The sequence below is a fragment of the Cebus imitator genome, unplaced genomic scaffold (assembly GCF_001604975.1).
Source record: "Cebus imitator isolate Cc_AM_T3 unplaced genomic scaffold, Cebus_imitator-1.0 Scaffold185, whole genome shotgun sequence".
Lineage (NCBI taxonomy): Eukaryota > Metazoa > Chordata > Mammalia > Primates > Cebidae > Cebus > Cebus imitator.
The window spans coordinates 2,349,537-2,377,349 of NW_016107500.1; the positions used below are offsets into that span (position 1 = coordinate 2,349,537).

Here is a 27,813-nt window from a genome sequence, read left to right on the forward strand (position 1 = left end):
TCCCACCTCGTTTTAATCAAATGCAGCTGGAAGCCACCATCACCACCGCCACCACCTCCCCTGCAGCCTCCTCTGCACTCGGGGGGCACTTTTTTCTGGACCACTTCTGGTTTTCTCCTACAGACTAGAGCTCCATTTCTTCCACTTTGAGACCTGTTTCCTAGTATCTTTGCTCCATCCTTCGGTTTCAGAAGCAAACCTTGTGAAGAATCATGAGATAGTTCGGAAGCACATTGTACCATATAAACTTTATTATAAAACTTCAGCACATATAAATATCCAGGTGCCCCTTCAGAATGGAGCCACAGCGCCAGAGAGGAGAGCAGTGGCGCGGAGGATGGCGGGGAGGGCGCCGGAGACAGCGGACAGATTCCCACCGGGACACCCACGGCCTCGCTTCCCACCTGGCATTATAGAAATGGCCAGACTCACAGAAGAAAAAAAGGTTAAAATCTCAGAACACACAGAAACAAAACACAGGCTTCTAAGTGATTATCGCATCGGCTGTGTGGCTGACGTCTGCTGTAGTAGAACCACAACTTTTCTCAGGACGGCAGGGTTTTGATGTCACCTATGCTTCCGATCTGTCATTTACAAAGAAAAGCATGAAGAGGTGGGTTTTCAAAAGGACACTCACTTGAAAATAACTGAGAAAGGTAAAACATAAAATATAAAACGTCTCTCCTTCAATGCATGAATCTGAAAGAGATGGGAGCACCTTAGCAGGGATTTCATTTTTCCCATTTCCATAGGCAAAGTCCCAAATCAGAATGCAGTCCCCTGGCCAGTGACCCTAGAGATGACACTGGCTCTGGTGGTGGCTCCAGGTCCCTGGTAAGAGATGCTTGGGAGGAGAAGGAGGAGCTGGGCAGCCTCCTGGAGCTCCCCAGCCCTCCACTCAGGACGTTGGTCACTCCTGATGGTCCGAGGGGCCCTCCCCGATGGGAGTGGAGGCTGGTAAACATGGTGGCAGATATTTTACATGTTTTCCTTATTTTACAGCGTTTTCTTCTTTTTACAAGGCACCATACATTTAGCAAGTTCAGCCCCGCCTGTCTGTTTGACCAGATTTAGTTGTTATACAAGCAAGGGTGAGTGCTGCCTCTCCCATTGTGGAGCTTGCCTTCTGCCTCACATGCCACAACTCTGCCTGGCAGGGTGCCACATTTCAGCCTAACAGGAGAGGCTGTGCACACAGGGACACAGGTCTGCATCCAGGCTCACAGTGAAACATACACACATACACTCCTGGTCAAAGAGCCCTAACACAGTTTTCTTCTTTCGGCTTTGATCTTCCTTGGGTGTATTCTGAGTCAATTGCACAGCTCACTGGGGGAAATTCCTCTGCCATTCAGGCACTTTCTCTGCTGTGGAAAGCTGTCTTGACTCACAGATTGGACTTGGAGCAAGACTTGCAGCACTGCCTGCCGTAGAACTTGTGGCTGCACATTCCGTACTGGGGCACCAGGTAGCACCAGTGAAAGTAGTCTTTGCAGAAGGCATCTGAAAAAGAGCAGAGCCACATTACTCAGTGATCCTGTTATAGCTCTGTTTGGCAAATAAAAAAGTTTGTCGCACTCCACAGCTGCAGCACGAAGGCAGCCCCCAGGTCTAATGATGGCCCCATGGAAACTATTATTTCCTCAAGACCCTGAAATTTTCTTCTTGTGCTGAACCTACTCACTCAACCACACACATCTACCCATTGGAGCCTCTGTTGGCTGAAGTTCAATTGTCCAATTCTCTGGTCGAGCCAAAACACTCGCCTTCCTTGAGCGACATTCTCTCTCAGAATAGCCTTAACGGGTGGCCCTCTGCCTCTGCAATGCTGGGGAGTTTGTGTTTGCACAGGGATGGCATTTAGAGAGCACCCAATGAATAAGGGAGGCTTCTGTTTAACTTAGGGAGAAAGCTGCTTTAGTTGAGATTGCTTTCTTTAAATACAGTGAATAGCACTGACATAGGAAAGAAGTCATGCTGATGTCATGACCATCTATGTTGTCCTGGGGTGTCATGAGAGGCAGCAGGGCTGCTCTGTGGGGCATTTCATTGTAAAATTGAAGAAGATGCACAGAGAGAAAAAGTAGATCAGATGCAGGACCCTAACTCCAGGCCCTCCAAGGAATGGCTCTGGAAACCTGACATTCCAGCCCAATGCCCAGGTCATGCTGAGGGGCCCCAGGCACTCACCTTTCTTCTCTGCAATGGGGCAGAAGTGAGTGTTGCAGGCCAGGGAGGCTGAAGGCTTCTGGTGCAGGAGGCAGCCCGAGGCCGGCCGGCCCCCCGCGAGGCACTGCACGGACCGCGTCTGAACGCCACCCCCACAGCTGGCTGTGCACTGTGAGAGCAACACATACATGTCACCACGGCCCCAGGCTCCCAGGCACCTGGTCAACCTCCATGTGCCCGCACTTTTTTTTTTTTTTTTTTTTTTTTTTTTGAGGCAGAGTTTTGCTCTTGTTGTCCAAGCTGGAGTGCAATGGCATGATCTCGGCTCACCACAACCTCCACCTCCCAAGTTTAAGAGATTCTCCTGCCTCAGCCTCCTGAGTAGCTGGGATTACAGGTGCCAGCCACCATGCCCACCTAATGTTTTGTATTTTTAGTAGAAATGGGGTTTCACTATGTTGGCCAGGCTGGTCTCGAACTCCTGACCTCAGGCGATCCACCCACCTTGGCCTCCCAAAGTTTTGGGGTTACAGGCTTGAACCACTGCCCCTGGCCGTACCCGCCTTTTTAAGAGGATGGCTGCTGCAGACCAGTGAGGGAAGAGTGACATCAGCCCGGAAGAGAGCCTTGAAGAGGCAGGTGGAGTTATGGTTGGCCACAATGTGTGCGAGCACAGTCCCTGCTCACCTTTTCCAGAACCAAGCACCAGGCATGCCGCAGGCCAGGCCTCTAGCTGAGCATTCTAAACCTGGCAGGTGACATGGCTCCTGCGTCCCTCCCTGTTGTTCCTGTCTTTCACTCAGACAACCTTGGTGGTGACAGGATTGCTCAGGCTGGGATTTGAACTGCTACAGTTAAATGCTACAGTCTCAACAGAGGGCTCCCTGTCTCGGGCTTTTTGGGGGCTGAGTTCACTTTTATAAAAGTAAGTATACTGCTGGGTGTGGTGGCTCATGCCTATAATCCCAGCACTTTGGGAGGCTGAAGCAGGTGGATCACCTGAGGTAGGAGTTCGAGAACAGCCTGGCCAACATGGTGAAACCCCATCTCTACTAAAAATATTTAAAAAATTAGCTGGGCGTGGTGGCGGGTACCTGTAATCCTAGCTACTCAGGAGGCTGAGGCAGGAGACTCGCCTGAACCCTGGAAGTAGAAGTTGCAGTAAGCCGAGATTGTGCCATTACACTCTAGCTTGGGCAATAAGAGCAAAATTTCATCTCAAAAAAAAAAAAAAAACACCAGTATACTGATTACAAAAGCTGATGTTCATGGATTGGCATATTATCTCTTCAAATTACAGGCAATGAGGAAGAACAAACTTAGATCCACCCTGCCAATCAAGTTACCTAGAGGTTATCCTCCTGATTGAAAACTATGAAAAGACTTAACATTTTGGTTTCTATTTATGGCATTTCAGAGCACACGATTGCTGACATTACCAGCCAGGACCCGGCACAAAGGTTCTTACTTACGTGGGCTGGGTTCTTTCCTAACCCTTGTCCCCAGGGCCAGCCCTCGTCACTGCTGGTTGGGGTAACCCCTCATTTCCTCTTACCTTTACACTTGAAAGCACCACCCCCTCCACCAGGACCAGTGGATGTAGTCTCTCTCTACAACTGTGGGTGGCTGGCCAACATTAACTTCGGGTATGGACAGAAGGAGAAGCGCCTGGAAGTCTAGAGTATTCTTGGGTGTCACTGATGGTTGCGTGGCCACAGGGAAATGGGTACATATCTGGGGATACCAGGATTGCTCTCTGAGCCTAGCATGAGAGAAGCAGTTCACTTTAGGGAATGCCCTTGCCAAGCTGCCCTTTCTGGTGGTCCACAAAGGAGAAGATTGACAAACCAATCTTCACAGTGGCACCATCATCCACATTTCCAGGCCCCCGATGCATGAGGGTAGGCACTGCCAGCTGCTGGGGCTCATTTTCCTAAGGTGTTGGCATTCTACTGAGGCCCCCCGCCCCCAACACTCAGAGTATCAACACCACTGGGAGAGACAGAGAAGGAAGGGAGTGAGCTTGGTTAGATCATTTTTCATGAGCCGGCCTGGTGCACATGATGCAGAACATGAGCGGGACCCATCTGAGATCAACCACCGCAAAGAAATCAGGGGATAGACAACTAAAGAGACGGAGACACTGGTATCTGTGATTGAGTCATTTGAAAAATAAACTACCCACTGTCTAGACTAAATCATGTAAATTGTGCACAAATGAGGTTAGGGGCTGGAATACATTGACAATGTAAGCGATTAAAGGAGAATCTGCAAGAAGATTGAGTCAGATAATGATTTGGAAGTCCTGGCGCATGGTGAGTGAACAAAACAACAAAATTTTGCTTTAAAATGCAAGGATCACACTGTGAAAAACTGGCCATGCCTGACTCACTTTGCTACCCCAAACTTACAAGAAACCATGTCAGAGCCCGTTCCAGTAAGTGAAGGCATCAGGCCTGGGGCTGGTTCTCCACAGCCCAAACCAGCCCGCAGGTGAACAGCAAGGGACTGAACCTTCTCTTCCACCTTCCTGGGACCTCCTGCAATCAGAGCTTTGCACAGTGACTTGAATCACGGGGCATGGGACACAGTGATGGTGCAAGTTGAACATCTTCATCTACCCATTGAGAGCAGAAAAGCTGAAGATACAAACGGCCCTGAAAGTTACAAGCTGAAGTTATTTGTTCTGGATTTTTCCTTCTTGAATGAAGAGTGGCTGAGCCCCTGAGTAAGTGTCTGGAACATATCTGGGAGACTTACTCCCTTTGCTTAAAACCCAGTTTTAACAAAAGTTGTCAATAATTCAGTTTTAATATATGGCTCTGGAAGCTAGAAATAAATAATGTGGGGAGATTCATGTTTGATTTCAGAATTATCAGGGTTGCAAGGATGGAGCCAGGTGTGACCCATCGCATGTTACATCTTTCTGAACATCCCATAGAAACACGTTTCTGCCTCTGTTCTCTGCTGTCTGCATTCCAGATGCCCTCTTAGCTCACACAGCATGCCCAGAACCCTGAGGCTGTGGTCACCCTGCTGAGACAGCAGTTCACAGAGCTCTTTGGTCATATCTACAGCCGTCAGTGTCCACAACATCTTTCATTTCTTGGGTTAGATTTCTTTCATGACAAGCAGTTCAGACAGAATTACATTCTTGCTCAAGATACACCTCAATCAGAAATCAAGAGATCTCACCATTTTTTTTTTTTTGATATCATTTAAACAGTTCCAAAATAAGGAAATGTGGTTTGATTCATTTTTGTCACTTATTCACTTATTCAGCAGATTTTAATCACTGATATGGTTTGGCTGTGTCCCCACCCAAATCTCATCTTGAACTGTAGTTCCCATAATCCCCATGTGTCATAATCCCATAATCCCCAAGTCACCAGGTGGGAGGTAATTGAATCATGGAGGTGGTTACCCCCATGCTGTTCTCGTGATATTGAGTGAGTTCTCACGAGATCTGATGGTTTTATAAGCGGCTTTGCCTCCTTTCCTCAGCACTTCTCCTTGCTGCTGCCATGCGAAGAAGGACGTGTTTGCTTCCCCTTCCACCATGACTGTAAGTTTCCTGAGGCCTCCCCAGCCATGCTGAACTGTGAGTCAATTAAACCTCTTTCCTTTATGAATTACCCAGTCTCGGGCGTGTCTTTGTCGCAGTGTGAGAATGGACTAACTCAATCACCCACTTTGCCAGTATGAGGCACCGTTCTAGGCCCTTGATATAAGTGACGAACACAAGCAATTAGGCCCTGAGCCTTAGGACAGCTGCAAAACCGCGATGTTCATGGTGAGAACCTTGGCCCAGCTGCAGGGGCCTGCGTGGGAAAACTTGTTAGCAAGGCCGACTCTCAGCGTCCCTGCCTCTGATGCTCACAGCATCAGAATTTGCGCCATTCCCAGGTGATTCCTATGCACACAAAGTGTGAGAAGCACCAGTCCAGAGAGTTTTACAATTCCTCATGGAAAAAAATTCATGGGGAAAGAAGCTTCCACATTTCTCAAAATTTGCATTTCTTCATGTAAAATGAAAGAACATTTTGAAAATATTTTGAATGGCTAAAGATGGTGACATACTAGGAGACAGAAAAGAAGAAACCCGAAAACATTTATTCACTTTTCATTTCAGGAAGAAAAAACTGCAAATGTTTCCTCAGTCTCACAAATACAGTAGCTTAAAACTCAGCACAACTGTTTAGAATTCACCTTCCAGACATCCTTTGGACCTGAGACTTCCAAACAGATGGATCCTAAAAATTACCTGGAGCCTTGACAATCACACAGACTCCTGGGTGACTGCAGAGGAGCCGGGGGTCTGGGAGCAACCAGGAGGCTGCGGTCCGACAGGCGTGGTGGGTAAGTCATACAACACAGCACCTTTGGGAAACACACTAAAAGGTGGAAGCAAGGCCTGGGATTTGGAAATGGATGTCAGTGCTTAGAGCTTCCTCCTCCACCTTTATGGGATCCAACCAGAGCATCCTACCAATGGCACAGAGAGAGGGGACACCCTGCTGTGCTGTGCCATGGTGGTGACGGGCACCTGGACCTCCTACCTATCCACTGTCCGAGCCAGCTGTCCAAATCCCCTTGATGGTAGCTCCACCCCCAGATTAGTGGCTCTCCAATTTGAATGTGCATTAGAATCACCGGGAGGACTTATTAAAACAGACCGACTGCAGGACTCCACCGCAAAGGGCTCCAGCTTGAGGTGGTCTGGGTGGTGCCCGAGAGCCTGTAGGTCTAACCGTGATGCTGCTGCTGCGCTGCAGGTGGGGGCCACACTAGAAGAACCACTGCCCCAGGTTTGCAGAATTATGTTGGCAAATGCCCTTCTGCCTTCTCTTATTTTCAGAATTGACTTCAACCACATCTTCATCTAACAAAAGTGATGCAGACAGCCCATGTGTGGGCTGACTGTAGACATTAGAGACCGAGACTCCTTTCCCCTCACTCTGGACAGATGGCTCCCCACCCTGCCCCCGCCCCGTCACAGTCTGCAGAGGACCCCATGACCCCAGTCCTACAGAGCTCTGTCCTGTGGGAGACCCCTCTTCTGTGCACAGAGCAGTTCTGCCCCATCTATGAGGACCTGTCTTCGAGGCTGGCCTCTCCTCCAGCTGTGAAAACTCCCAAGGGGCAGGGGAGGATAAGCCTTGGCACACATCCTATCTGAATGGCTGGGGTTGATTCAACCCACATGGGAGCATGCAGCAGTGTGGCACAGAAGCATCCCAGGCTCCCACGAGCCATCCTTGGGCTGGTCATCCCATAGGCAGTCAATCTTCCAGTGTAAGCCTCTGGGTCTGCCTCCCTGACAGTGGGAGCAGCCGTGCCCGGCTGTCTACCTGGGGCCTGATGCCAGTCCCAGGTGAGCTCAGGGGCTCTTGCCAAGACACTGTCCAATTTGGGAAACTGGGTGAAGAAAAGCATCAACGCAGTGTCCAGGGGATAGTTCTCCCCAAGGTCCCACAGCTGGGCCTTTTTGTCATCCTAGGATTCAGTGACTTCCTCAAGAAGACAGCAGCTTCGTCTTCACCTGAAGACCACCTTGCTGACTTTCGCGCTCTGAGAGAAGCTCAGCAGACAGCATTAGACAGACAGCAGACAGATAGCTCCACCCCCTTCCACAAGTCTAACCCGAGACACGGACTCTGCGCCCCGTTTCCAGAATGCTGAAGGACTAGAAAACCTCTCCCTCCTGATCTTCCATATTCTCCTGTCTCAGTGGCAGTCTCCATGCTTTTAGAGAGTTCAGCAGCTCATGTACGAGAGGCGAACCACACAACTACAATGAACACTACAGAAGAATGGGAAAAATCAATCATTACTCTTAGTCCTTAGTAAAACAAAGGAGATGCATTTTGTATTAGAACATTTACCTCTAGTGCGTTTTTTGATTACAGCAATTTCTCCTTGTTATGTCACCGCTGTTCACGGACAGGAGCTGGGGGGACCTGAGACTGCTGTCTCCATCCGGTGGAAGCTCCGGTGACCTCTCCATCATGCTCAGGGCACAGCTCATCTCCCAGACAAAGGGGACAGCAAATAAACAAGTACAGGCCAATTCCTGGAGGCCACAGGCTTGACACACTCATTTTCTAGCTGTGAAGTCTCTCCTGAGAGGCCTGCTCTAAGGCCCTCTCTATATTCACCTTCTTCCTGAGGGCCTTGGTGTGCTCTCTCTCTCTTCCAGTCTATAGCTTCTGCCTGTAACTTTCCCATTATGCTAGGACCAAATATCCATGCTCATTTCAGGACGGTATGGCACAGACCTCAATGGTCTTCCTTACAGAAACCTGTGCTGTCCACATAACCGAGATCGTGGATTCCTGTACAAATCCTACTGGTTACAAATACCAACTCCCTCAACCTCCGGAGGTGCGTATGGTGACCTTCTCCATCCGGCAGCAGGCCGGTTCTTGTTTTTCTGGGCACAACCTAATTCTGGAAGATGATGAGAGCGGATTTTGCATGGACTTTTCAGAAGCGGGAGGCTAGACCAGGCTTCAGGGCAACACTCTGTGATGGGCTGCCCAGCACTCCCCCAGTCCTCCTCGGGTGAGCTCTCTGCGAACTCTGTGTGTGTGACACATGCATGCGCACGTGTGCGCTGGGCACAGCATGCAATCTTAATTGCCATGGTGGAAAATCAAATTCATGGTCTCTGACATGGCTGCTAACCCTCAGTGCCCATGAGTTTCCAAGTCAGCTTTGTGCACTGTCCTGGTCACAAATTGCCCAAACTGTGGGGAGCCCCAGAATGAGCCAGGGCCCCCACACTGCCCAGCGTGGAGGGCACATCCCATCCCTGCCTGTGGGGTCAGTGTCCAACAGGTGATTGCACACATGCCATTCCCAGACCAAATGAGCGTGGGAACACCCTGACACTAAGTCCAAATGACTGCAGTGATTGAAATCAGTCCCACGCTGCCCTGCACCAGGAAATGTGAACATAAGCAAAACATTTCAATCAATAGAAGTCCTGCAGACCAAATAATAGGAGCAGCGATCTTCAGACTGTCACAAGAATAAACCTGTCTGGTGGCAAAGTTCAGCCAGGCCTGGGACATTCATTATCATCTGACAATTTCCCATGGTGTGAGGGCAGAGACTTGGGCATAAGTGTTATGGTAAACACGGCCCTTTCAGCCATTACCACCCCCCAGGGAAAGTGACAACCTCAGAACGCAGCAGAGGAATCACGGCGGATAAAAACTTTAGCCAGCTTATGGTAAAAATGACTTAGACAAACACACTGAATATCTCAGACCAGCAACAGCTATTAAAGATGCACTTTAGGTTCTGGATGTATTTTAGGGTATCAGTTAAATAATGATGAACCTTGTTTTCCACTTTCTAAATTTGCCTGAAGTCTGCAGTAAGCAGGGGGCTGGCGAATGCTGGCTTGGCTGCCAGAGGACAGGGGTCAGTTTCAGGACCCTCAGTTTCCTCTCTTAGTCCCTGACCCACGCTTCTCATAGAGAAGGCAAAGAATCTGCCTGAGAAATGGCTCGGCTCAGCTGCCCAGCTCACTTGCTGCTTCACCTGGCTCAAAAGACAGCAGACCCAGAAGAAACTGAAAGGAAGGGGGCCGGGTGCAGTGGCTCATGCCTGGAATCCCAGCACTCTGGGAGGCCCAGGTGGGCAAAGCACCTGAGGTCAGGAGTTTGAGACCAGCCTGGCCAACATAGCACAACCTGGTCTCTGCTAAAAATACAAAAATTAGCCGGGAGTGGTGGTGCACACCTGTAATCCCAGCTACTTGGGAGGCTAAGGTAGGAGAATCGCTTAAACCTGGAAGGGGGAAGTTGCAGTGAACTGAGATTGCACCACTGACTCCAGCTTGAATAAGAGTGAAATTCTGTCTCAAAATGAAAAAAAAAAGAGAGAGAAAATAAAAGGAGATCCTGGTCAAAGTTTGTAGCTACTGATATATTTTGTCCATTTAAAATAGGACATGCTTGCAAAGGACACAGTTCGAATGCCCCCTGCTCCAATAGTTTAATTTCAATTATTTATTTCTAGTTGGAATACTTCTATGAAAAAGCCACACCTGGCTTGGAGGTAACAGGAAGCAGAAGAGGAACTGGCACGCAGCTCGGCGTAGCACACAGAGCTGGGGAGATACCTCCTCCCCGGTTTCCTTTTGCAGAGCTCAGGGACTGGGACCAAGAATTACGTGGAGAAATATAGAAAAGCAGCCGCGGCCAGGCTCGGACGCCACGGTTTTAAAGAAGCAGACTGAGACATGGCAGCCCTGTCTCACACACGCACACCCAGAGCTCCAGCGAGCGGAATGAAGTGGTGGTGTCATTTGGAGGGGATTTTGAACTGGTTTTATTTTAGTAAAATTTTAGCTAATGCTGAAAAAAAGATTCCAGGGTGGATTGAATTGATTCAAATAAATATTTGTTTGTTTCCTTTAGATTTAGATAAAACAATAAAAATGTGTGATTTTTTTTTTTTTTTTTTTTTTTGCCCATGTCAAACTCACCTGGCTCATTGCAACTTCCCATGCAGGGCTGGGCTTAAGTTGGCGAATGCTGATTTGGGGTCTTGGTGGGTGGGGGGTGTGAGTGAAGGTAGAGGGCTACAGAGCTGGGGCTACCCCAGTTTGGGGGGTGTCAGGAAGGCCAAGAGTGGAAGAGCCAGCAAGTCTGGCACTTCTCAATGTCCTGGCCACAGGAGCTGCGAGGCAGTGGGCCCTGAGGTCTTGATTCTGTGTCTCTTGCTTGACACAGGAGAAGTCCAAGCTCCGGCAGTAGCCTCGGGCATTCAGCGAGACCCAGCCCCAGCTGCTCACATGCCCCTGGTCCTCACGGCTCTGGGCTAGGGATCTGCAGCATATGAAGTGACAGAGGACACTGGCCTTCGGGCAGCTGACCCTCTCTGGGTCAGAAACAGATGAAACGAGACAAGGACACAAATAACACCCATGTCAGTTCCCTGGGGCCGCTGTGATGATTGCTACAAACTAGGGGCTCGAAACAACAGAAGGTTAGTCTTTCGCAGTTCAGGGTGCCAGAAATCCAAAATCACGGTCTGAGCAGCTAAGGCGCTTCCTCCTGGAGGTTGAGGGGGAACCCATCATGCCTGTTCCAGAATCTGGTGGTGCCACAGTCCTCGGTGTTCTTTGCCATATGCGCCCCTCTCCGATCTCTGCCTCTGCCGTCCGTCATGCAGCCAGTGCCACCCACCACTTGCCCCCCATGTGAGAAGCCTGTGTCTTCCCATGGTCTTCTCACGAGGACAGCCAGTCCCTGGGTTTAGCGCTCGCTCTAACCCGGGATGATGTCAGCCCAGGTAACTACACGTGCATCTATTTCCAGTAAGGCTACACTCTGAGGTCCTGGGTGGACACGAGTTTTGGAGACATTACTCAGCTCAGGACACTGCCAATGAGACACAGTGTGGGGTCCCTCTCCAGAGGAGAGATGACTGGTGGTGGGCTGGAAGCGGCCACAGAAAAGGGACTTGGGGGCTAGAAAGGATGAGAGATGGGCTGTGCAGTGTGGGTGGGGTCCTACGAGGTAGAGGATTGGGGACACAAGAGGAGAGACTCAGGCTTGGGGAGAGCTGGTCACAGCCAGAGACCAGTGGCTGTCTCTGACCAAGCACTGGGAGGACTCTTGGTTGCTGAGCTCAGCCTCCCTTGTTCACTCCTTGACCATGGGTGCCCAACAGGTACCTGCACTGATTTCTGTTCCAGGACAGGGTGTGCAGGCAGGGAGCCCTCTGCCTGCGGAGCGGCCTGTGGTGGGCTTTGCCCCATGGGCAGGTTGGTCTTAAGAATTCTTCAATCCTTAAAAACTCAACCAAATTGATTACTAGGGGACCTGGCCACCTGACCGGGACATGAACTGTGATGACTACGAGCTCATCTGGACACATTTTGTTTACTTTCTCTGGCAGCGCCCATCCCTCTTCTGAACACACACACACACACACACCCCACACACATACACGAGAGCATGGCCTGGATCTCTAAACCCACATGTCACTCTCCAGCCTACCCCAAACCAGCCATGCACTCGGGTGTGTCTGTTTCCACATGCATCATGGGTCAGCAGCCAGGAAGCATACGGTTGGTCAATGAGGGTCGCCTTTGGCTTTTAAAGATGACACTGTCACAAACACCTCCCTCCACAGATACACAGTATCCATGGGCAATGAAAGCAAAAGGCCAAGACACGTGTGTGCTTTGATGGTCCATGCTGCAGGACGAAAGTTCTCCAAAGAAGAAATATTGGCAGCTGCCAGGACTCGCTCATTGAATTTGCTTTTCCTTTAAAATCCTCCATGCAGCAAGCATTTCCTGAATTCTCAGTGCGGGTTAGGTGCATGGATGACATATGAATGGTATATCAAAGACAGTGAGCCCTCCTTATCTGTGCGTTCCGCATCCCTGAAATCAACCAATCAAATCAACCAACTGCAGATCAAAAATATTTGGAAAAACTTCAAAAAATTCCAAAAAGTGTACCACACACTGCACTGACTCCGTGAGAAGGAAGTGACATGGGGGCATTGTACTGGGTATTATAAACCATCCAGAGAGGACCGAAGGCACTGGGAGGGTGTGCAGGCTGCAGGCAAACACTGGGCCATCTTCTATCAGGAACATGTGCATCCTCAGAGTTTGGTATCTGTGGGGAGTCCTGGAATCAATTTCCATGGATAGAAAGGGATGATTGCATATGTGGTTTATGTATGCATGTGTGAGTGCATATGTGTGTGAATACGCACACACGTAAATATACAAAATGTCGCCCAGACTGGAGTGCAGTGGCACTATCCAGGCTCACTGCAACCTCAGCCTCCCAGGTTAAAGCAATTCTCCTGCTTCAGCCTCCTGAGTAGCTGGGATTCCAGACATGCACCACCAGGTCCAGCTAATTTTTGTATTTTTTTTTGGTAGAGATGGGACTTCACCATGTTGGGCAGGCTGGTCTCGAACTGCTGACCTCAAGTGATCCACCTGCTTTGCCTTCTCAAAGTGCTGGAATTACAGGGATCCTATTTACTTTTGAGCAGCCTTGATCTATGCTGGCCTTACTTGGCTTGAGGCTCGCAATGGGATAGGAAGTGTGTCCAGACAGCTGCGTGCTTTCTGTCCATTCTTCCTTTTAACCCAGGCCCCGGGGGAGGTGAGAGTTTGGGGTGGTCCCTGGGAGGATGCTCCCTCCTCCATGGCATGGGCTCCTTATGCTGAGAGCTCACAGCAACACCTGGTACAGTGCAGGCTCCCAGAACAGGCTGGCCTGAAGAGGCGGATGAGTGGGCGAACCGGGAAGAGGACTCACGGAGGAGTCCAAGCAGGGACTTCTCTGTGGACCGTGGACGAGGCAGGCAGAGAGGAAAGGCTGTGCGTACACTGCAGACAGCGTCACTCCTATGATACCAGCCACCCAGCTGATCATTTGGCAAGTGTCTTTGGAGAGAGACAAGGACCAGTGAAAGTTTTTCTGAATGACAGAGCGCAGGCCACAGCCCAGTTCCTTCTGGAATCGGATGCTGGAAACCATGGAGGACGCCTTGGTGATGGGCATCTTGGTGGCACGGTAAATGTAGGACTTCACCTTGTGTGTATTGGAGCCAATGCCACCTGTTATGGTCAGGCAACCCTGGCCTAGGCGGAGGTGTTTTGATAAGGTGGGAAGCGGAAGCAAACACATGAGGTCGTTTTCATTTGCCACTCAGCTGCCGTGACAACAGACTCCGACCGGGTCTTTGTTCAGCTGCCCTCACCCGGGAAGGGCAACCTCTGTCTGCCTCCTGGAGGTGGGGATATAGAGCAGAGGGCCCTGGGCAGGACCATCACTAAGACCCAAGGACCCCGATGCAGCAGTGACTGTTCTCCAAAGCCACACAACACATGTGGACCCCACTGAGCAGGTGGGCAGGTGGGCTTGTGCCCCTCACTAGTGCTGTTGGGGCTGACTCTGTGGCTCAGTTACCTCATCAGGAGAGAGAAAGGGGTCAACTAAGCAGTGTCTGCACACGGGGCTCTCTGTGGGGTTAGCTGTTGTCCCTGCACTGATTCCTGTTCATTCCACTGTGCTGCCCAGTTAGGCACCCTCATGGAGATGGGCAAGACAGTGTGGGCACGCACATGGGGGACTGCTGCCACACAGGGTCACTCCCCATTCCCTCCCGCTCGTTTCCTTCCACCTCCATCTCTCTGAAACCAGAGAATCAGGGCCGGGGCCTTTGCAGCAGGCAGAGAACGCCTGTGTAAATTGGAAAGAGGCTCACTTTCCCAGCCAAGAGATGGGAAGACGAGGCCAGGTGAAGGGCGCTCTGCTGGGCAGCCACAAGCCGGCGCACATGCTCATGGCGGGCTGCAGAGAACCAAGTGGCAGCCTCAGGAACTCCTAACAGGTCTGGGCCCACCCTGGCCCAAAAGCAGAAGCACTAGCAACATCAAGGGGTCTCACGGAAGCACAGGAACAGACTCGAACAAGGAGGAACACAGACACGAAGGTCCCGAGGAAAGAACCCTTGCTCCATGGTGGGTGTGAGGCTGCTAGGGACCCAAGCAGGAAACGGGGCTGAGGGTGGGCCGAAACTAACTGAAAACTTACAACCACCGATTTATTCCAGAGCTCACATTCCTTTCCTGTTCACACTCATCTCTGGGGAATTCAGCTCAGATTTTACCCAAATCATTGCATCTCCTTATACTTAATTGGGTGACATTTAGAATAAAACACATGTGCCCTAAAAGATTCAGTAACACTTGGAGACCATCCTCAGAAAGCCACACCCACACCCAGGAACCGGCCACCCACCCGCACATGTCCTGGAAAGAAAGCCTCATTCGGTAGCTTTGGCCAGCTTTGAGAAAACACCCTCGCAGAAGCATCGGCGGAGCCAGCGGCCAACCCCAGGCCCAAGCTGCACTCGCCCACACCGAGAGCCTCCCCTACCTGAGACCAGGGTGAGGCAAACCAGCTGCCCCTCGAGGGTCCCACAGCAGCAAACGGGGGGTGCTTGGGGCATGGAAGTGGGGCGCAGGCACGTTCCAGCTCCAGGCTGGGCTTCGGCAAATGCGAGCACTTCTTTGAGGCCAGCTCTCGGTACTTCCCGGAAACGTACTTTTCCGCACATTTTAAGAATCTTTTCTGTGTTCCTCTTTCACAGGTCACAGAGCACTAAAAATAAGAGAACAAAAGATGTCAGTGAAAAAAAAAATCTCTTCTTTTTTGCAAAATCTGTGGGTTAAAATATCAAAGATATCCATTTGAACATTTATATAAGGGTAAACATTCAGTGAAAATTATTGGACCTTAACCTTTTTAAAAGACATTATAAAATCTATCATTAAAAGTAAGAAGATCTTGAGGTCATAGTGGCACAGCATCATAGGACATACATAGGGACAGGGCAGTCAGAAACCACAAAGGTAGTAATTCCAAAGCTACCATTTCACTGGAAAATTAAAATGCTGTTCTGTCACTGATATTAGAACATACTGAAACTTAATATATAAGGACATGTGGTAACTACCACAGCTCCATGGATTAACCCGCCCCGCTGCACGTGTGATGTTGGCCCCCAAAGCAGGGACAGGTAGAAGGAACTCAGGGCTCCCAATCTTCCCTAGGAATCTGAGTGCTGCCCGTGAGGAAAGGAAGCGTGCACGGAGAGCAAATTCCTTAGCTTCCCTCGAGGGCAGGCTCTAAGCTTGAGCTGCCCCAGCTAAAAAATACAAAAGCTTAGCCGGGCATAGTGGTGCATGCCTGTACTCCCAGTTACTTGGGAGGCTGAAGGAGGAGAACTGTTTGAACCCAAGAGGCAGAGGTTGCAGTGAGTCTAGATGGCGTCACTGCACTTCAGCCTGGGTGACAGAGAGGGACTCCGCCTAAAAATAAAAAGCAGATAGGATCACATGAAAACCATCAAGAATGATGTGTATCCATATTGCAGACATCCTGGCTTGTGCAGAGGTGCCCTGGGCAAACCAGCAGGCCGGGCAGGAGGCTGCAGCTCTCGTTTGCAGGGAGAACACACAGGAGCAAGGCACACGGTCCCACCACAGACTGGTCACGGAGGGTCTCTGGGCCAGAGGTCCCAGTCCCTGGCACAGCTGTCTCCTTCTGGGGTGGACTGGGTGGTGCTGTGCAGCCCAGTGGACCTCTGCAGGTTCCCAGCAGAGGAACCCAGACGGCAACACCTGCCCAGGTCCTGACCTCACGCTCGCATCTTTAGGCTTACAGGTGTGCCCTTCGTGCATCCTGGTCGAAGATGGAGAGGAGCTGGAACACTCCTCTCAGCTGCTTACTGATCCAGGCACATGCTCTGGCATGTGTGTGGTGTGGGATATGTGTGTGCATATATTACATTTCAGGGCAAGGACGTTCTACCTGGACACTGCCCACATATCATGTGTAGACTCTGCCTCTAGGGATGTGCACCTGGGGATATGTCTTTCCCAATGACAGTGCATTAGGTTCTATGGAGTGCTCATTCCTGCCCTCCAGGTGAAAGGGGATGCGAAGTGCATTGTTTGCAATGACAAGCTCACTGAAACGAGCAAGGAGATTCTTACTTTTTAGTGACAAACTGAAACACTGTCTCAACAGGATTCAATGCCTTGCTTGGCACTTCCTACCATTCTGAACAAAGAAGGCATCATTCAAGGGTGGGGAAAATGCAGTGTCTGATGAGAGCCAGGTCCCTCCCTGAGGAGCGTGGGGTCAGGGAGGAGATTTTTCCCATGACTGCTGTGGGAATACAGAGGCGTAGGTCTGGGTGATCTCACAACACCCCCTTCAGACGGGCTCATGCTTGCCTGGTGGTGCTGTTACCACTCTGTGGAGTGTAATATTTCCCAAGTGCTTTTGGAACCATCTGGTCCGAAGCTAGTCACAAAACCATCAGTATTCCAAACTCATGATTCCAACGTTATTCCCATCATGAAGGGGCCCAGGGCAGCTCCTGAATGGTGCACAGGAAAGGACTTCCCACCTCCTGCAGCACCAGGCGATCAGTTTCAACAAAACGAATGTGAGAGGTTCCTTTTACAAGTAGAACTTGTCTTAGGAAATGGGTGCCATTCCTTCCCAAGCAACATATGTTTTCCCTGCTCTCCAGCCTCTGTGCATTTCCTGGAGTATGGCTACACCTGCCCGGGAGTGAGGTGAGTCCCCAGAGCCCTGCTGTCAGTGAGACAAGTGAAGCCCTATTCTCATGCTCACACCACATGACCCTCTCCTCCTCTGCTCCATGCTGGACCAGTGATGATGACGTGGATCCTCTGGGTGAGATGCTCCCAGGACATGTCAAAAGCCGAAGGAGATTGAGCAAGGCCATGAAGGTGACGGAAGTCGAAGGGGTGTCCAACGCTAGGGACCAGAACCTTGGCAGTGCAAGGAAGCCAAGTGGAGGTAAAAAGGGAGAAGAGAGAGGAGCAGGAAGAGGAAAAGCAGGGGAGAAGAGGCAGCCCTGAGAAGAGAGCTGGCCAGCCTCGCTCCCTGGAGACCAGCATGCCTACCTGGGACCAGGCGGACACCAGCCACTGCAGCTTCCTGGGCTTGTGGCAGCGCTGGAGCAGACAGGCTTCGTGAGTCCTGGGCCTGGGCTCCGAGGTGCAGACGGCGTCAGGCAGCAGCTGTGCTCTGGCTGAGGGGTTGGTGCTCTTACAGGCCACTGCCCGCTTCCTCCACCCCTTCCCACAGGTGTGCGAGCACTGCACGGAAAAGCCAGGATCAGCGCCCAGCGAGGGCCACAAGCAACACAGCACATCCTGCAGCGGCCCTGCTGCCACCCTTGCCAACCCCGCCCAGGTTACCTCTGCCCAGGGCCCGGCGCTCCATGCAGGTGGGCAGCTGTGAGCATTGCAGGTCTGCCTGCTGGAGGGAGCAGGCTGTGGGCACAGGCTGGCTGGGACTGGCTCTGACTTATAGTGCACCTGCCGTGTGCACTTCACGGGGCGGCTTTGGGCACCCCCGCCGCACGTCCGGCTGCAGGCACTCCAGTTCCCCACGGACCAGCTGTGGAAGGACAAAGAGACCTCAGTGAGGAACGGCACCATCACTCTGATAGAAGCAGCCCCACATCTGATGTGGAGGCGGCTGTGAGGTTTCCCAGCCACGGTCTGCAGTTATTTTCAGTTCCCCCTTTCCCAGGCGAGCATTCCTCCCAGACTCTCCCTACCCCTGCTGTTTCTCACCTCCCAGATCCTGATTAATGCTCTGCCATTCCTTCCCTTTCCCTGGCTTTTGGGTTCCAGTGGAGTTGGAAAGAACCCTATTTGGCACAGTGTGTCTGTTCTCTTCTTTTTAAAAAAATGCAAAATTACAAACATATAAAAAATAAGACACTCTGGGTTCCTGTCTGCTCAACTTTGGCAATTTTCAGCATTTGCCCCCAATTCCTATGGCATTTTGAAGGTGATTCCAGACATGAGCATATCTCAGTATGCAGCCCTAAAAAATAAGGAATTTTTTAAAAATAATCATAATATCATCATAACATCTTGAGCATTAATGATTCTTTAACATCCTTGAACGTTTAGTGTCCCATTTCCCAGCTGTGTAATCAATGCCATCATAAAATATGTTTGAGGAATCCAAGTAAACTCCAGATATTGCAACAGATTCACATCTCTTTTATTCTTTAGGATTTCCCTTAAATTTCATTTGTTTTTATGTTCAATATATTTGTTAAAGAAACCGGATCTTTCCCTCACTGAGTCTCCCACAGTGTGTTTTGCTCATTACAGGACTCCTGGAATTACACGTCTGTGGTGCTGGTTCTCATGTTCCTCTGTCCTCTGTCTTTTAATTCTTTAGTGGTTGGATCTAGATTTCAGATTCGGGTTCCATTTTCTCATATGATTATTTCACAAGTGATCATGCATTCTTCCAGCAGGAGGCTCATGATGTCTGATTATCTTTCTTTTGACTTGTTAGCAGCTGTTGATGCTTGTAAATGCGTTTTCCTTTCCTAGTGATAAAATCGTACCCCATTAACATGTATGTTGTCAGGTGACGGGGTACAGAGTGGAGTCAGAGCCAGGCTTTGCCCAGTGGCATCACCTTTAATCAAGATACTGCACCTGAGTGTGTCTACCAAGCCTCAGCTGGTTTTGCACAAGCCCATCTGCAGGAGGACTTGGCGTGCACCCTGGAGGGGCTGTCAAGAGGAAGGGGGAAACATGGTCCCATAACAGGGACTCACTGGGCAGGAGGGCTTGGGCTCCTTCCTGGAGTCACTTCTGAGGACTTGATGATTTCTATTCCTGTAAATTTCCCTGCACAACTCCCGGTGGGCTAGGCATGAGGGGATGGAAGGTGAGCTGGCTTCCTCACCACCTCCTTCCAGCACATCAGTGCAAAGCACCAGGGGTCACACCTAGGGGCTGTCTGCAAGCCTCTGCCTGCAGCTGTGTCTGTGCTAAGGACAGGTGCGGTGCATCCTGTCTTCCACTCTACAGCATTGCTGAGTAGAGTTGGGGCAACAGTGACTTTCTCCTGAAACTCGGGGTAAACCCGGGGACTTGTGGAAATGCCCAGGCTTCTCCTTTGACCTTCCATCCTGTTCCCAACACTGAACCCCACAGTCACCCTCAGGTTTAGGTGTCAAAGCAGAAGCCCAGAGAGCTTGGCCGGGAACTCGAGAGGCACCTCTGGCAGCAGCCACATCACCTGGGAGAGGTATTCTGGAGAACGGCATTTGTGGACACAAGTTACACAGAGAGAGACATAAAGGAGAAGGGAAATCCCACCACAATCCCTCCTACGAACACCACTGCGATGACTTCCTCACTCTTGCTCCTGCTGCTTTCTGTGTGTAAATATATTTTTTAACATGGTTAAGAGCAGGTAGTATATGCAAGTTTTATTCAGCATTCAAAAAATTCAATGTCTAGGCTGGGTGTGGTTGTTCATGCCAGGAATCGCAGCTCTGTCATTCCAGCCCGAGGGAGGAGGAATAAGCCTAGGAGGAAAATGCTTAAGCCTAGGAGCTTGAGACCAGCCTGGACAACACGGCAAACCCCCATCTCCATACACACAAAATACAAAAATTAGCTGGGTGAGGTGGTACACACCTGAAGTCCCTGCCACTCGGGAGGATCACTTGAGCACTTGAGCCCAGGCAGTTGAGGCAGCAGTGAGCTGTGATTGCAACACTGCACTCCAGCCTGGCTGACAAAAGTGGACTCTGTCTCAAAAAAATACAATACAATAAAATAAATAAATACAAATTCATGGTCCAAAACAAGCTTTTTGCTTATACTTGAAAGGCTTTATAAACACATTTCAGTGTCTCTAATTCCACAGGCTGAACCAAGGTAGACAGGCATCCAAATAAGAAAACACAGACAAAAAAGGTTTGGACCCCAAGCTCCAAGAGATCTCGGAACATCCTGAAACTATCGCAGTTCTATGCGTGCCTGGCTGGACGTGATTTCTGAGCAAAATGATGAGTGTCTTTCCTCAAGTTCTCCAGGGAGTCTGTGACTCAAGTAATTTTAGAGCCAAGGTCTGAACTCTTCTGAAAGTCCCGAGGATGAATTAGGTGGTGGAACCTCCAAGTAGAGGGAAATTGACGCTACTTCCTGGATGGGAAACAGAATCGATCCCACCCTGAACTCTTGACAGCCAGGCTGCATTACTTACTGCCTTCAGACCGGGCACTGTGATAGTTTTACTAACTTTTGTTTGTAGAAACCTTGAATTTATTTTGTACCAAGTGTTTTTACTGGGGAGAGTCGATGATATTTTTAAGAAAATTATAAAAAGCCAAAAATGCAAATTTGTGTACACATAAAAAGTAAACGCATCCGGGCCATAGGAGTTCCCCATGTGGATTGTGGTGACACTTCGATTTTTCAGTGTCAACACGATTAGTGTGTTGTTTTTATTTAATTCCATGTTAAGCCACCTAAATTACATAACGCTCATTATGAAAGATTGGTCCTTGGCTTCCTGGCTGTGATAATTCTGCCGGAAAGCCTCTCAGTTACTCTGCGGCCGCTTCTACGTGCTTTCATGCTGTTTTTAACTTTCCTCCCATTTCTTATATTTGCTCTCTCAATCCTGCCCAGCAGGATTATAATGTATAATCCTTATACATTATAACGGGTGTTCTACATGGAGGCTGTAAAAGTCACGCTGGCTGTTCAAGAGCTTTTCACACCTCCTTGTTAAGTCTTCTGTCTCCACCATCTTAAGACATTCCAACTGGGTCGATCCACTCTCTGCCTTCTCTCTTAGCTGCACATCATTAAAAAATCCTCCTGAACAAAGCTCCTTCATACTACATCTGGAAACCCCAAGTGTCTTTTTCATTTACCAAACAGAGCTTGAGGGAAATGTCTTCATTTCAGCTCACGAATGAGTTGACCTCCACACAGGCTTCCGTGCTAATGTCTCATGGTTCCATGAACAGAAACAAGCTGTTTAGTAGCTCACTGGTGGCCACAGGGTTCCCACTTTGTTTTGGTTTTCCTAAGTCCACCAACTGGAAAAATGCAAAGTGGCTGGCATCACCCAAATCGGTTTCCAGGGCGGGACTCTGGAGACACAGCCCCCACAAGCCTTGAGGACCTCCACTGCCCAATGCTTCCTCCCGCGGTGCACCTCTGTGGCTCTCAGCACTGCCCAGAAAGGCTATGGAGTTTACAGCTTCACTCAACAGCCTAGCCAGGATTTCCTGGTATCATCTAATCAATATGTAGCATCCTTAATGGCAAACAGTCTTTAGTCATTTCTCAACGAAATCACTCCCTCTTTCCCATTAAAAAAATTTAAAATAACATTTTGGTTTCTGTATGTAGTACTTTCTTTAAAAATGCAAGTTTCCAAAAAGGGTTTAGTAAAATCCCTTGTCATGATGCATCACACCAGCGGGCTATGTGTTGTGATGACGATTCAGACGCAGAGACCAGTGCTGGGCAGACCCCAGCTGCTGCAACAGGCCGAGCCCCACCAGGGCGGCCATGCTCTGCTGGTGGCTTTCACATCCGCAAGTCTCCCCGAGTCCTCCCTTTTAGAATTTAGTTTCAGTTTTCTCTGTCTGTTGATTCTTTTTGAAGTTTCACCATTCTTGCTCTGTTTTCAAGAATAACTCTTGGCCTCCTTTATAGTCCTGTCTTATAACACAGTAAAGACAGGGAATAACAATGCGGCAGAAGCCTTGTCATGAGACAAACCTACAAGAGGCAGTGATGAACAGTAGGGGCTCCAGCTGCCGGCTGGATTCAGTTCCAGCAGGGCAGGTGCTGGATGCTGTGAGGCAACATTAGAACACAGCATTCACTAGGCGGTGTCTCTTCAGCATCAGAGTTGGACGTGGGCACTCCTGATGTCCGCATGCTGCTATATGGTCACAGTTTTCCAGTAGGCTGTTCTAAATTAAACTGTTCATGTCACTAACTATATTCAGATACTCACAGGCTGCAGACTCAATGGCCCAGGGGCCAACACAGCTGCCAGCATGGTCTGACAGGATCAGTATTACTTGGCTTTTGAAGACGCAACAATCTTGTCATCATATAAAATAGCAGCATGTTCACGTGTATAATTTGAGATCTAATGTAATGTGTTTTAAAGATAACAATGCACATTCAACAATAAACAGATGACAGTTGGAAAAATCTGCCTCTTCTATAGGAAGAACACTAGTTAACAAATTAACTAAGAGGGCAGGCCGGCTGTAAGCTGAAAGAAAGTACAGTGGCCAAGATCAGCAGAACTTGGAAGACACTGATGTCCCAAGCCTGTGTGGCAGGTGGCCAAGGGCCTTTTTAGCTTGTTTTCCTCCTCCCTGGCTTGGAGATTTGCTATGGGTCTAGGACAAAAGACATTTCATCAGTGTCACCTGGTGCCAGCGACACTCCAAGCAAGTTCAGAGGTAGAAGTCCAGCCCTGAAACAATGTTATCCTTAACCAGGTATGTAAATGAGCGTAATAGGTAGACCCAGCTATTAGATAGAATGTGCCACGTCCACGCCCAGTGCCTTCTGGAACAAAGCGCTCCAGTCTCCAAATCCTCCTAAAATCCACAAGTCAGTGCATCAGAAATCAAATTCTCCAGAACCCAACAGTCAGGACGTCAGAAATGACAGCAACATGCCAGCTCCTCCCTCAGTCACAGTTCGCACAGATGTTCCTGACACTGTCTGGCACAGAAGGACCCTCAGACTGTCTCCTGGGAGGTGTCCGTCTAGGATTTAATGCCAAGGTCTGTCTGGTTTTTCACATGGGAACGGACAACCTAGTTCTGACAACTGGTTGACAAGGAACAGGGCCAGCACCCCAGGCCTCACCGTGAGCATTTGGAAGCTTGTGACTTGACAGTCACTTCATTTTCTTCAGCCTCAAAAGTCAAACCACTTTGCTTGGCTTGTGAAACCGAAGGAGAGGTTTACAGCCAGACACAAACACTGAATTGTTTTCATCTCTAAATGCAGGCTTTCTTTCCTGAAGCACACAAAGCCAAATTGAGGACATCAAATCTCCCCACAAAGGCAGGGCTGAGGGCATCAACTTCATGGACTGTGAGCAGCCAAAGGTATGTGCAGAGTTACTGCTCTGAGGCCGACATGCCATTTTTACCAGGTTTTCCTGTCTCACCATCCTGTCATCAGATCTTATCTTAAAAGGAATCAGTATGATCTACAGAGCTTTCACTGACGGGGGAAAGACAGGGAACATGGAATTATGAGACACACAGACCAAAGAAACTGACCTCGCTTTTCAAAACAGGCAGCCTCAATAATTCCCTCTTTCAACAAAAACTCCTCATCTGAGGGTTTCCTCTGCAGAACACTGGGGGCTTTTGCATCCCTATTTAAAAGGGGAGCCATTCAACTCTAAATGACGACAGCACTGTGGTTCTTGGGAGGCTGCCCCTCTGCCCGCTTTCCAGGGAAGACTGGAAGAAAGAGCAATGCAGTCTACTTTTTTCATCAGAGTAAGAAGTCTTCTCTTCCTGTCTGGTGTTGATTCCTATGTCCTCTCTGCTGTGCTCCACAGCCGTATAAACCATTGCTTACAGACATCTCCACCTGGGGGGTAAAGGGCATCCAGAGCCAGTGATCCCCATCTTTGCCCTCTATGTGCCGGGCAGGGCTCCAGCATTGTCACATTTACCAGCCTCGTCTTATGTTTGTGGAGACTGAGCTCCCAGAACCAAGGAGATGCACACCCGACTGCCAGTCCCTCTCCAAAACGGCGCTGTTGTCAAAGTCAGAATCATTCTTGGTCTGCACAAAAGAACGAGAGTCTTTTGTCCTCTTCAGGTTTCTGTGCTGGAAGGACACCTCTCCCTTGTCACTTCTGTGCCCCTTCAACACCCACCCATTGTGCCAACGATTTCTACTACAAACACCTTTGCTGTGGACTAAAAATGACTGGGGTGGAAACACACGGGCAGGCAACCTAATGATCTGGGCCTGATTGCATCTGAGGTTGAGTCCTGTCTGTGTAAGAGGTAACTCCCTCCACTTTAACAGGCTTAACATCCAACATTCTCATGTCCAAGGATAGCACAAAGGGGCAGCTGCTGTGGGACTCTCAAACACCTGCACATTCCTGGTCTCGCTCCTGTTCTGTATAAACCAGAAATCCGATGGCCCTGGTCTCTAGGGGTTAGGGATCAGGAATCTGAAACTGTGCAATGCCCTGAGGGCCTGGATGGCTGGCAGCTTTGGAAACATGATTTTGGAAATGTAACATCCAACTCTTCAGAAAATCCCCGAGACTGGCCATGAAAATTCTGAGCCACTGTCCCTTCCCCTTTGTGGCCTCAATTTCTTGTATTAAAGTTGTACTATTTATATTTTTTAACCATTATGAGAACTAACTAGAATGTGCCAATACAAAAACTGGAGATGGCGGGAGAGTCTGGTCAATTGACTCTTCCAGAGAAAACAGATGCTTTCGTTCCCTGTCATTAGCATCTCAGCAAAGCCCATCTGAGCTCCTCTGTGGAGCAGCCTCTCTGGTTCTGCGCAGCCCTCCTGGTTTGGAAGAGCATGTCTGCAGCAGGCTGCTGGCCCAGAGCCCGTGACTTAGCCTCTGTCAGTGCAGTCATGGAAGCTTGAGTTCCTTCTCAAAGGGGGACCCTCCCAGAACCCAAGGGGTTTCAGAGCTGGGATGGACCCCAGCTGCTTCCTTTTATATACTGACTCTACCAATATTGAAATAAAGAGATCTGAAAAATAAAGGTAGTGATCTCCAATGTGAACATTCTCTCAAGCCTCCTGAACAGCCCAGTTTACGAACTGTGGAGATATTCCAAGCCAAGGATGCTCTACCCTCAGGGCAAGATCTTTTTTTTTTTTTTTTTTTTTTTTGAGACAGAGTTTCGCTCTTGTTACCCAGGCTGGAGTGCAATGGCACGATCTCGGCTCACCGCAACCTCCACCTCCTGGGTTCAGGCAATTCTCCTGCCTCAGCCTCCTGAGTAGCTGGGATTACAGGCACGCGCCACCATGCCCAGCGAATTTTTTGTATTTTTAGTAGAGACAGGGTTTCACCATGTTGACCAGGATGGTCTCGATCTCTTGACCTCGTGATCCACCTGCCTCGGCCTCCCAAAGTGCTGGGATTACAGGCGTGAGCCACCGTGCCCGGCCCAGGGCAAGATCTTAAACGTACGCTGTATTTGGACGTGGAAGGTTGTAATGGAGATCCTGGTTACTGGGAACACTGTTTGGGTTACAAAGATTCTTCTGCTACCCCAGCATTGAAACACACAGTGGTTTTCCACAGGGCATATAACTTCCGGTGTGAGACCCCTCAGCTTTCTAGTCCCAGGAGGGCAGAGCACTAGCGTATTTATTCTGTGTGCTTGATCGACTTCTGTCCTGCTGGCTTTCTACCTGTCTGTTCTGTTCATCTCTGGACACTAGATGCGCTGCCTGGTTGGGCTCCTCCCTGCCCCCTGGTTTGCTTCCAGCCTCATTAGAAACTCTTCTTCAGTCATTCTGAAGTGACACATCAGACTCACCACATCTTTCCATCCCTTGGCAAAGTACATTGACGGCTGCCCACACTGTGCCGAGCGCCAGCGGGTGAGGTGCCAGCCTTGCCAAGGGATGTCAGCATCCTTCTGCTGCCACTCCAGGGCTCACAGGGAATGGGTCGCGTCTGTCCTCCAATCTGTTTATGGCAGCTGAACTTGTTACTGGAATTGCGTAATATGATTAAATTTGGTGTAGCTCCATGAAACACGAGCATTAGACAAGAAAGGCTGTTCCTATGAAAACGAAGCTAAATCTTTGGGATGACTCAGTTGAGACCAGTCATTAAACGGCATTGCTGTCAAATTAGGTGTGGCTGAGACAAACGTAAAATACTGAGGAAACATAAAAATTTTAAAATGACTTCCCACTCAGATACATGGGACAAGTTTCATCCTTCTTTAAAGAAACCCAAGATGTAAATCACATGCCATGAGCATGTTTGATGAAATGGCCCACTGAGAGACTTCCATAGGTGGGGCCTGCTCAAAAAAAGTTTTGGCCTCAATTAAAAGAATTAGCAAATGAATGCATATATATGTCTTTTAAGTAAAAATAAATGTTTCAGGTATATATAACGTGTGCATTTTTTAAAGTCATTTTTTCCCTCCATCTACTTTTTTCATCAGAGTAAGAGAAGTCTTCTCCTCGGTCTGGTGATGACTTCTGCAACCTCTCTGCTGTGCTCCACAGCTGTAGACATTGCTTACAGACATCTCCGTCTGGTGGGTAATGGGCATCCAAGCCAGCGATCCCCATCTTTGCTCCCTCTTCCCTTCCTGCCACCTGCCTTCCTTTCATCCCAGAAGTGGGATGCCCCTGGCCTCACCCTCCAGCCTTTTCCTGATGCCACCAAATCACACAGACCCTGCTTCCCCATTTTCCAGCAAAGCTACTCCCTCCTGTGTATCTGATATTCATGTTGGCTGAGTCTGTGATGGTTAATTTTATGTGTCAACTTCTCTAGACTGCAGTAGACAAATATTTAGCCCAGCATTATTCTAGACATTTCTGTGAGAGCATATTTAGGTGAGATAAACACTCAAATCTGTAGACTTTGAGTGAAGTTGATGACCTCCCATAATGGGGCTGGGCCTCATCCAGTCTGTTGAAGGCCTGAATAGAAGGAGGTCCCCCAAAAGGAGGGAATTCTGGACTTCAGACTTGAACCGCAATACTGAACTCTTTCTTGGGCATCTGGTCTGCTGATCTGTCCTGCAGATTTTGGACTTACCAGTCCCCACAATCACATGAGCCAATTCCTTAAAACAAATCTTTCTTTGTCTCTTGTCAGCTAAAAAAAAAAAAAGGGCAGGCTTTTAAAGAATTAAAGTTAGTTTTATTTAGAAGTCTTATCAAGGACTGCAGTGCAGGAGGACCCTTACCTCACACAGGCACATCCACATCTGATTAGTTCTGGTTCTTTGCAGAACTCTAATAATATAAGATCCCTGTCATTTTTCACAGGAATTGCTCCTTAATTGCCCCCTAGCTTCTGGGTCTGAGTTGATAAAAGCCAGTCTCCACTCTGCTGCCAGGAATAAGTGTTTTCAGTGCAAACATGACGCAACATTACTATAATATTAGAAGTTCTCCATGGCTCCCCATTTCCCAGGGCACAGGGCTCAAGCACATTGACCTGTGGCATCTGCCCCCCACCT

General features: G+C 49.3%; 1 protein-coding gene and 1 long non-coding RNA gene across 2 annotated transcripts in view; one reads left to right on the plus strand and one right to left on the minus strand.

Annotated features, from left to right (window-relative positions):
* Positions 1-229: 229 nt before the first annotated feature.
* ADAMTS16 (ADAM metallopeptidase with thrombospondin type 1 motif 16) overlaps positions 230-27,813 on the minus strand; it is a 187,640-nt gene continuing 160,056 nt past the window's right edge. The window contains exons 19-23 of the mRNA XM_017546008.2: positions 17,969-18,170; positions 17,672-17,866; positions 15,105-15,329; positions 2,191-2,338; positions 230-1,503 (exon numbers count right to left, since the gene is read on the minus strand). Coding sequence (XP_017401497.1) covers positions 1,388-1,503; positions 2,191-2,338; positions 15,105-15,329; positions 17,672-17,866; positions 17,969-18,170 — 886 coding nt within the window. The 3' untranslated portion in view covers positions 230-1,387. The remainder of the gene's footprint in view (positions 1,504-2,190; positions 2,339-15,104; positions 15,330-17,671; positions 17,867-17,968; positions 18,171-27,813) is intronic.
* LOC119473793 lies at positions 22,779-26,872 on the plus strand. The gene is made up of 3 exons (XR_005203014.1): positions 22,779-23,076; positions 23,597-23,697; positions 26,782-26,872. It is a non-coding gene; the product is annotated as an uncharacterized LOC119473793 (long non-coding RNA).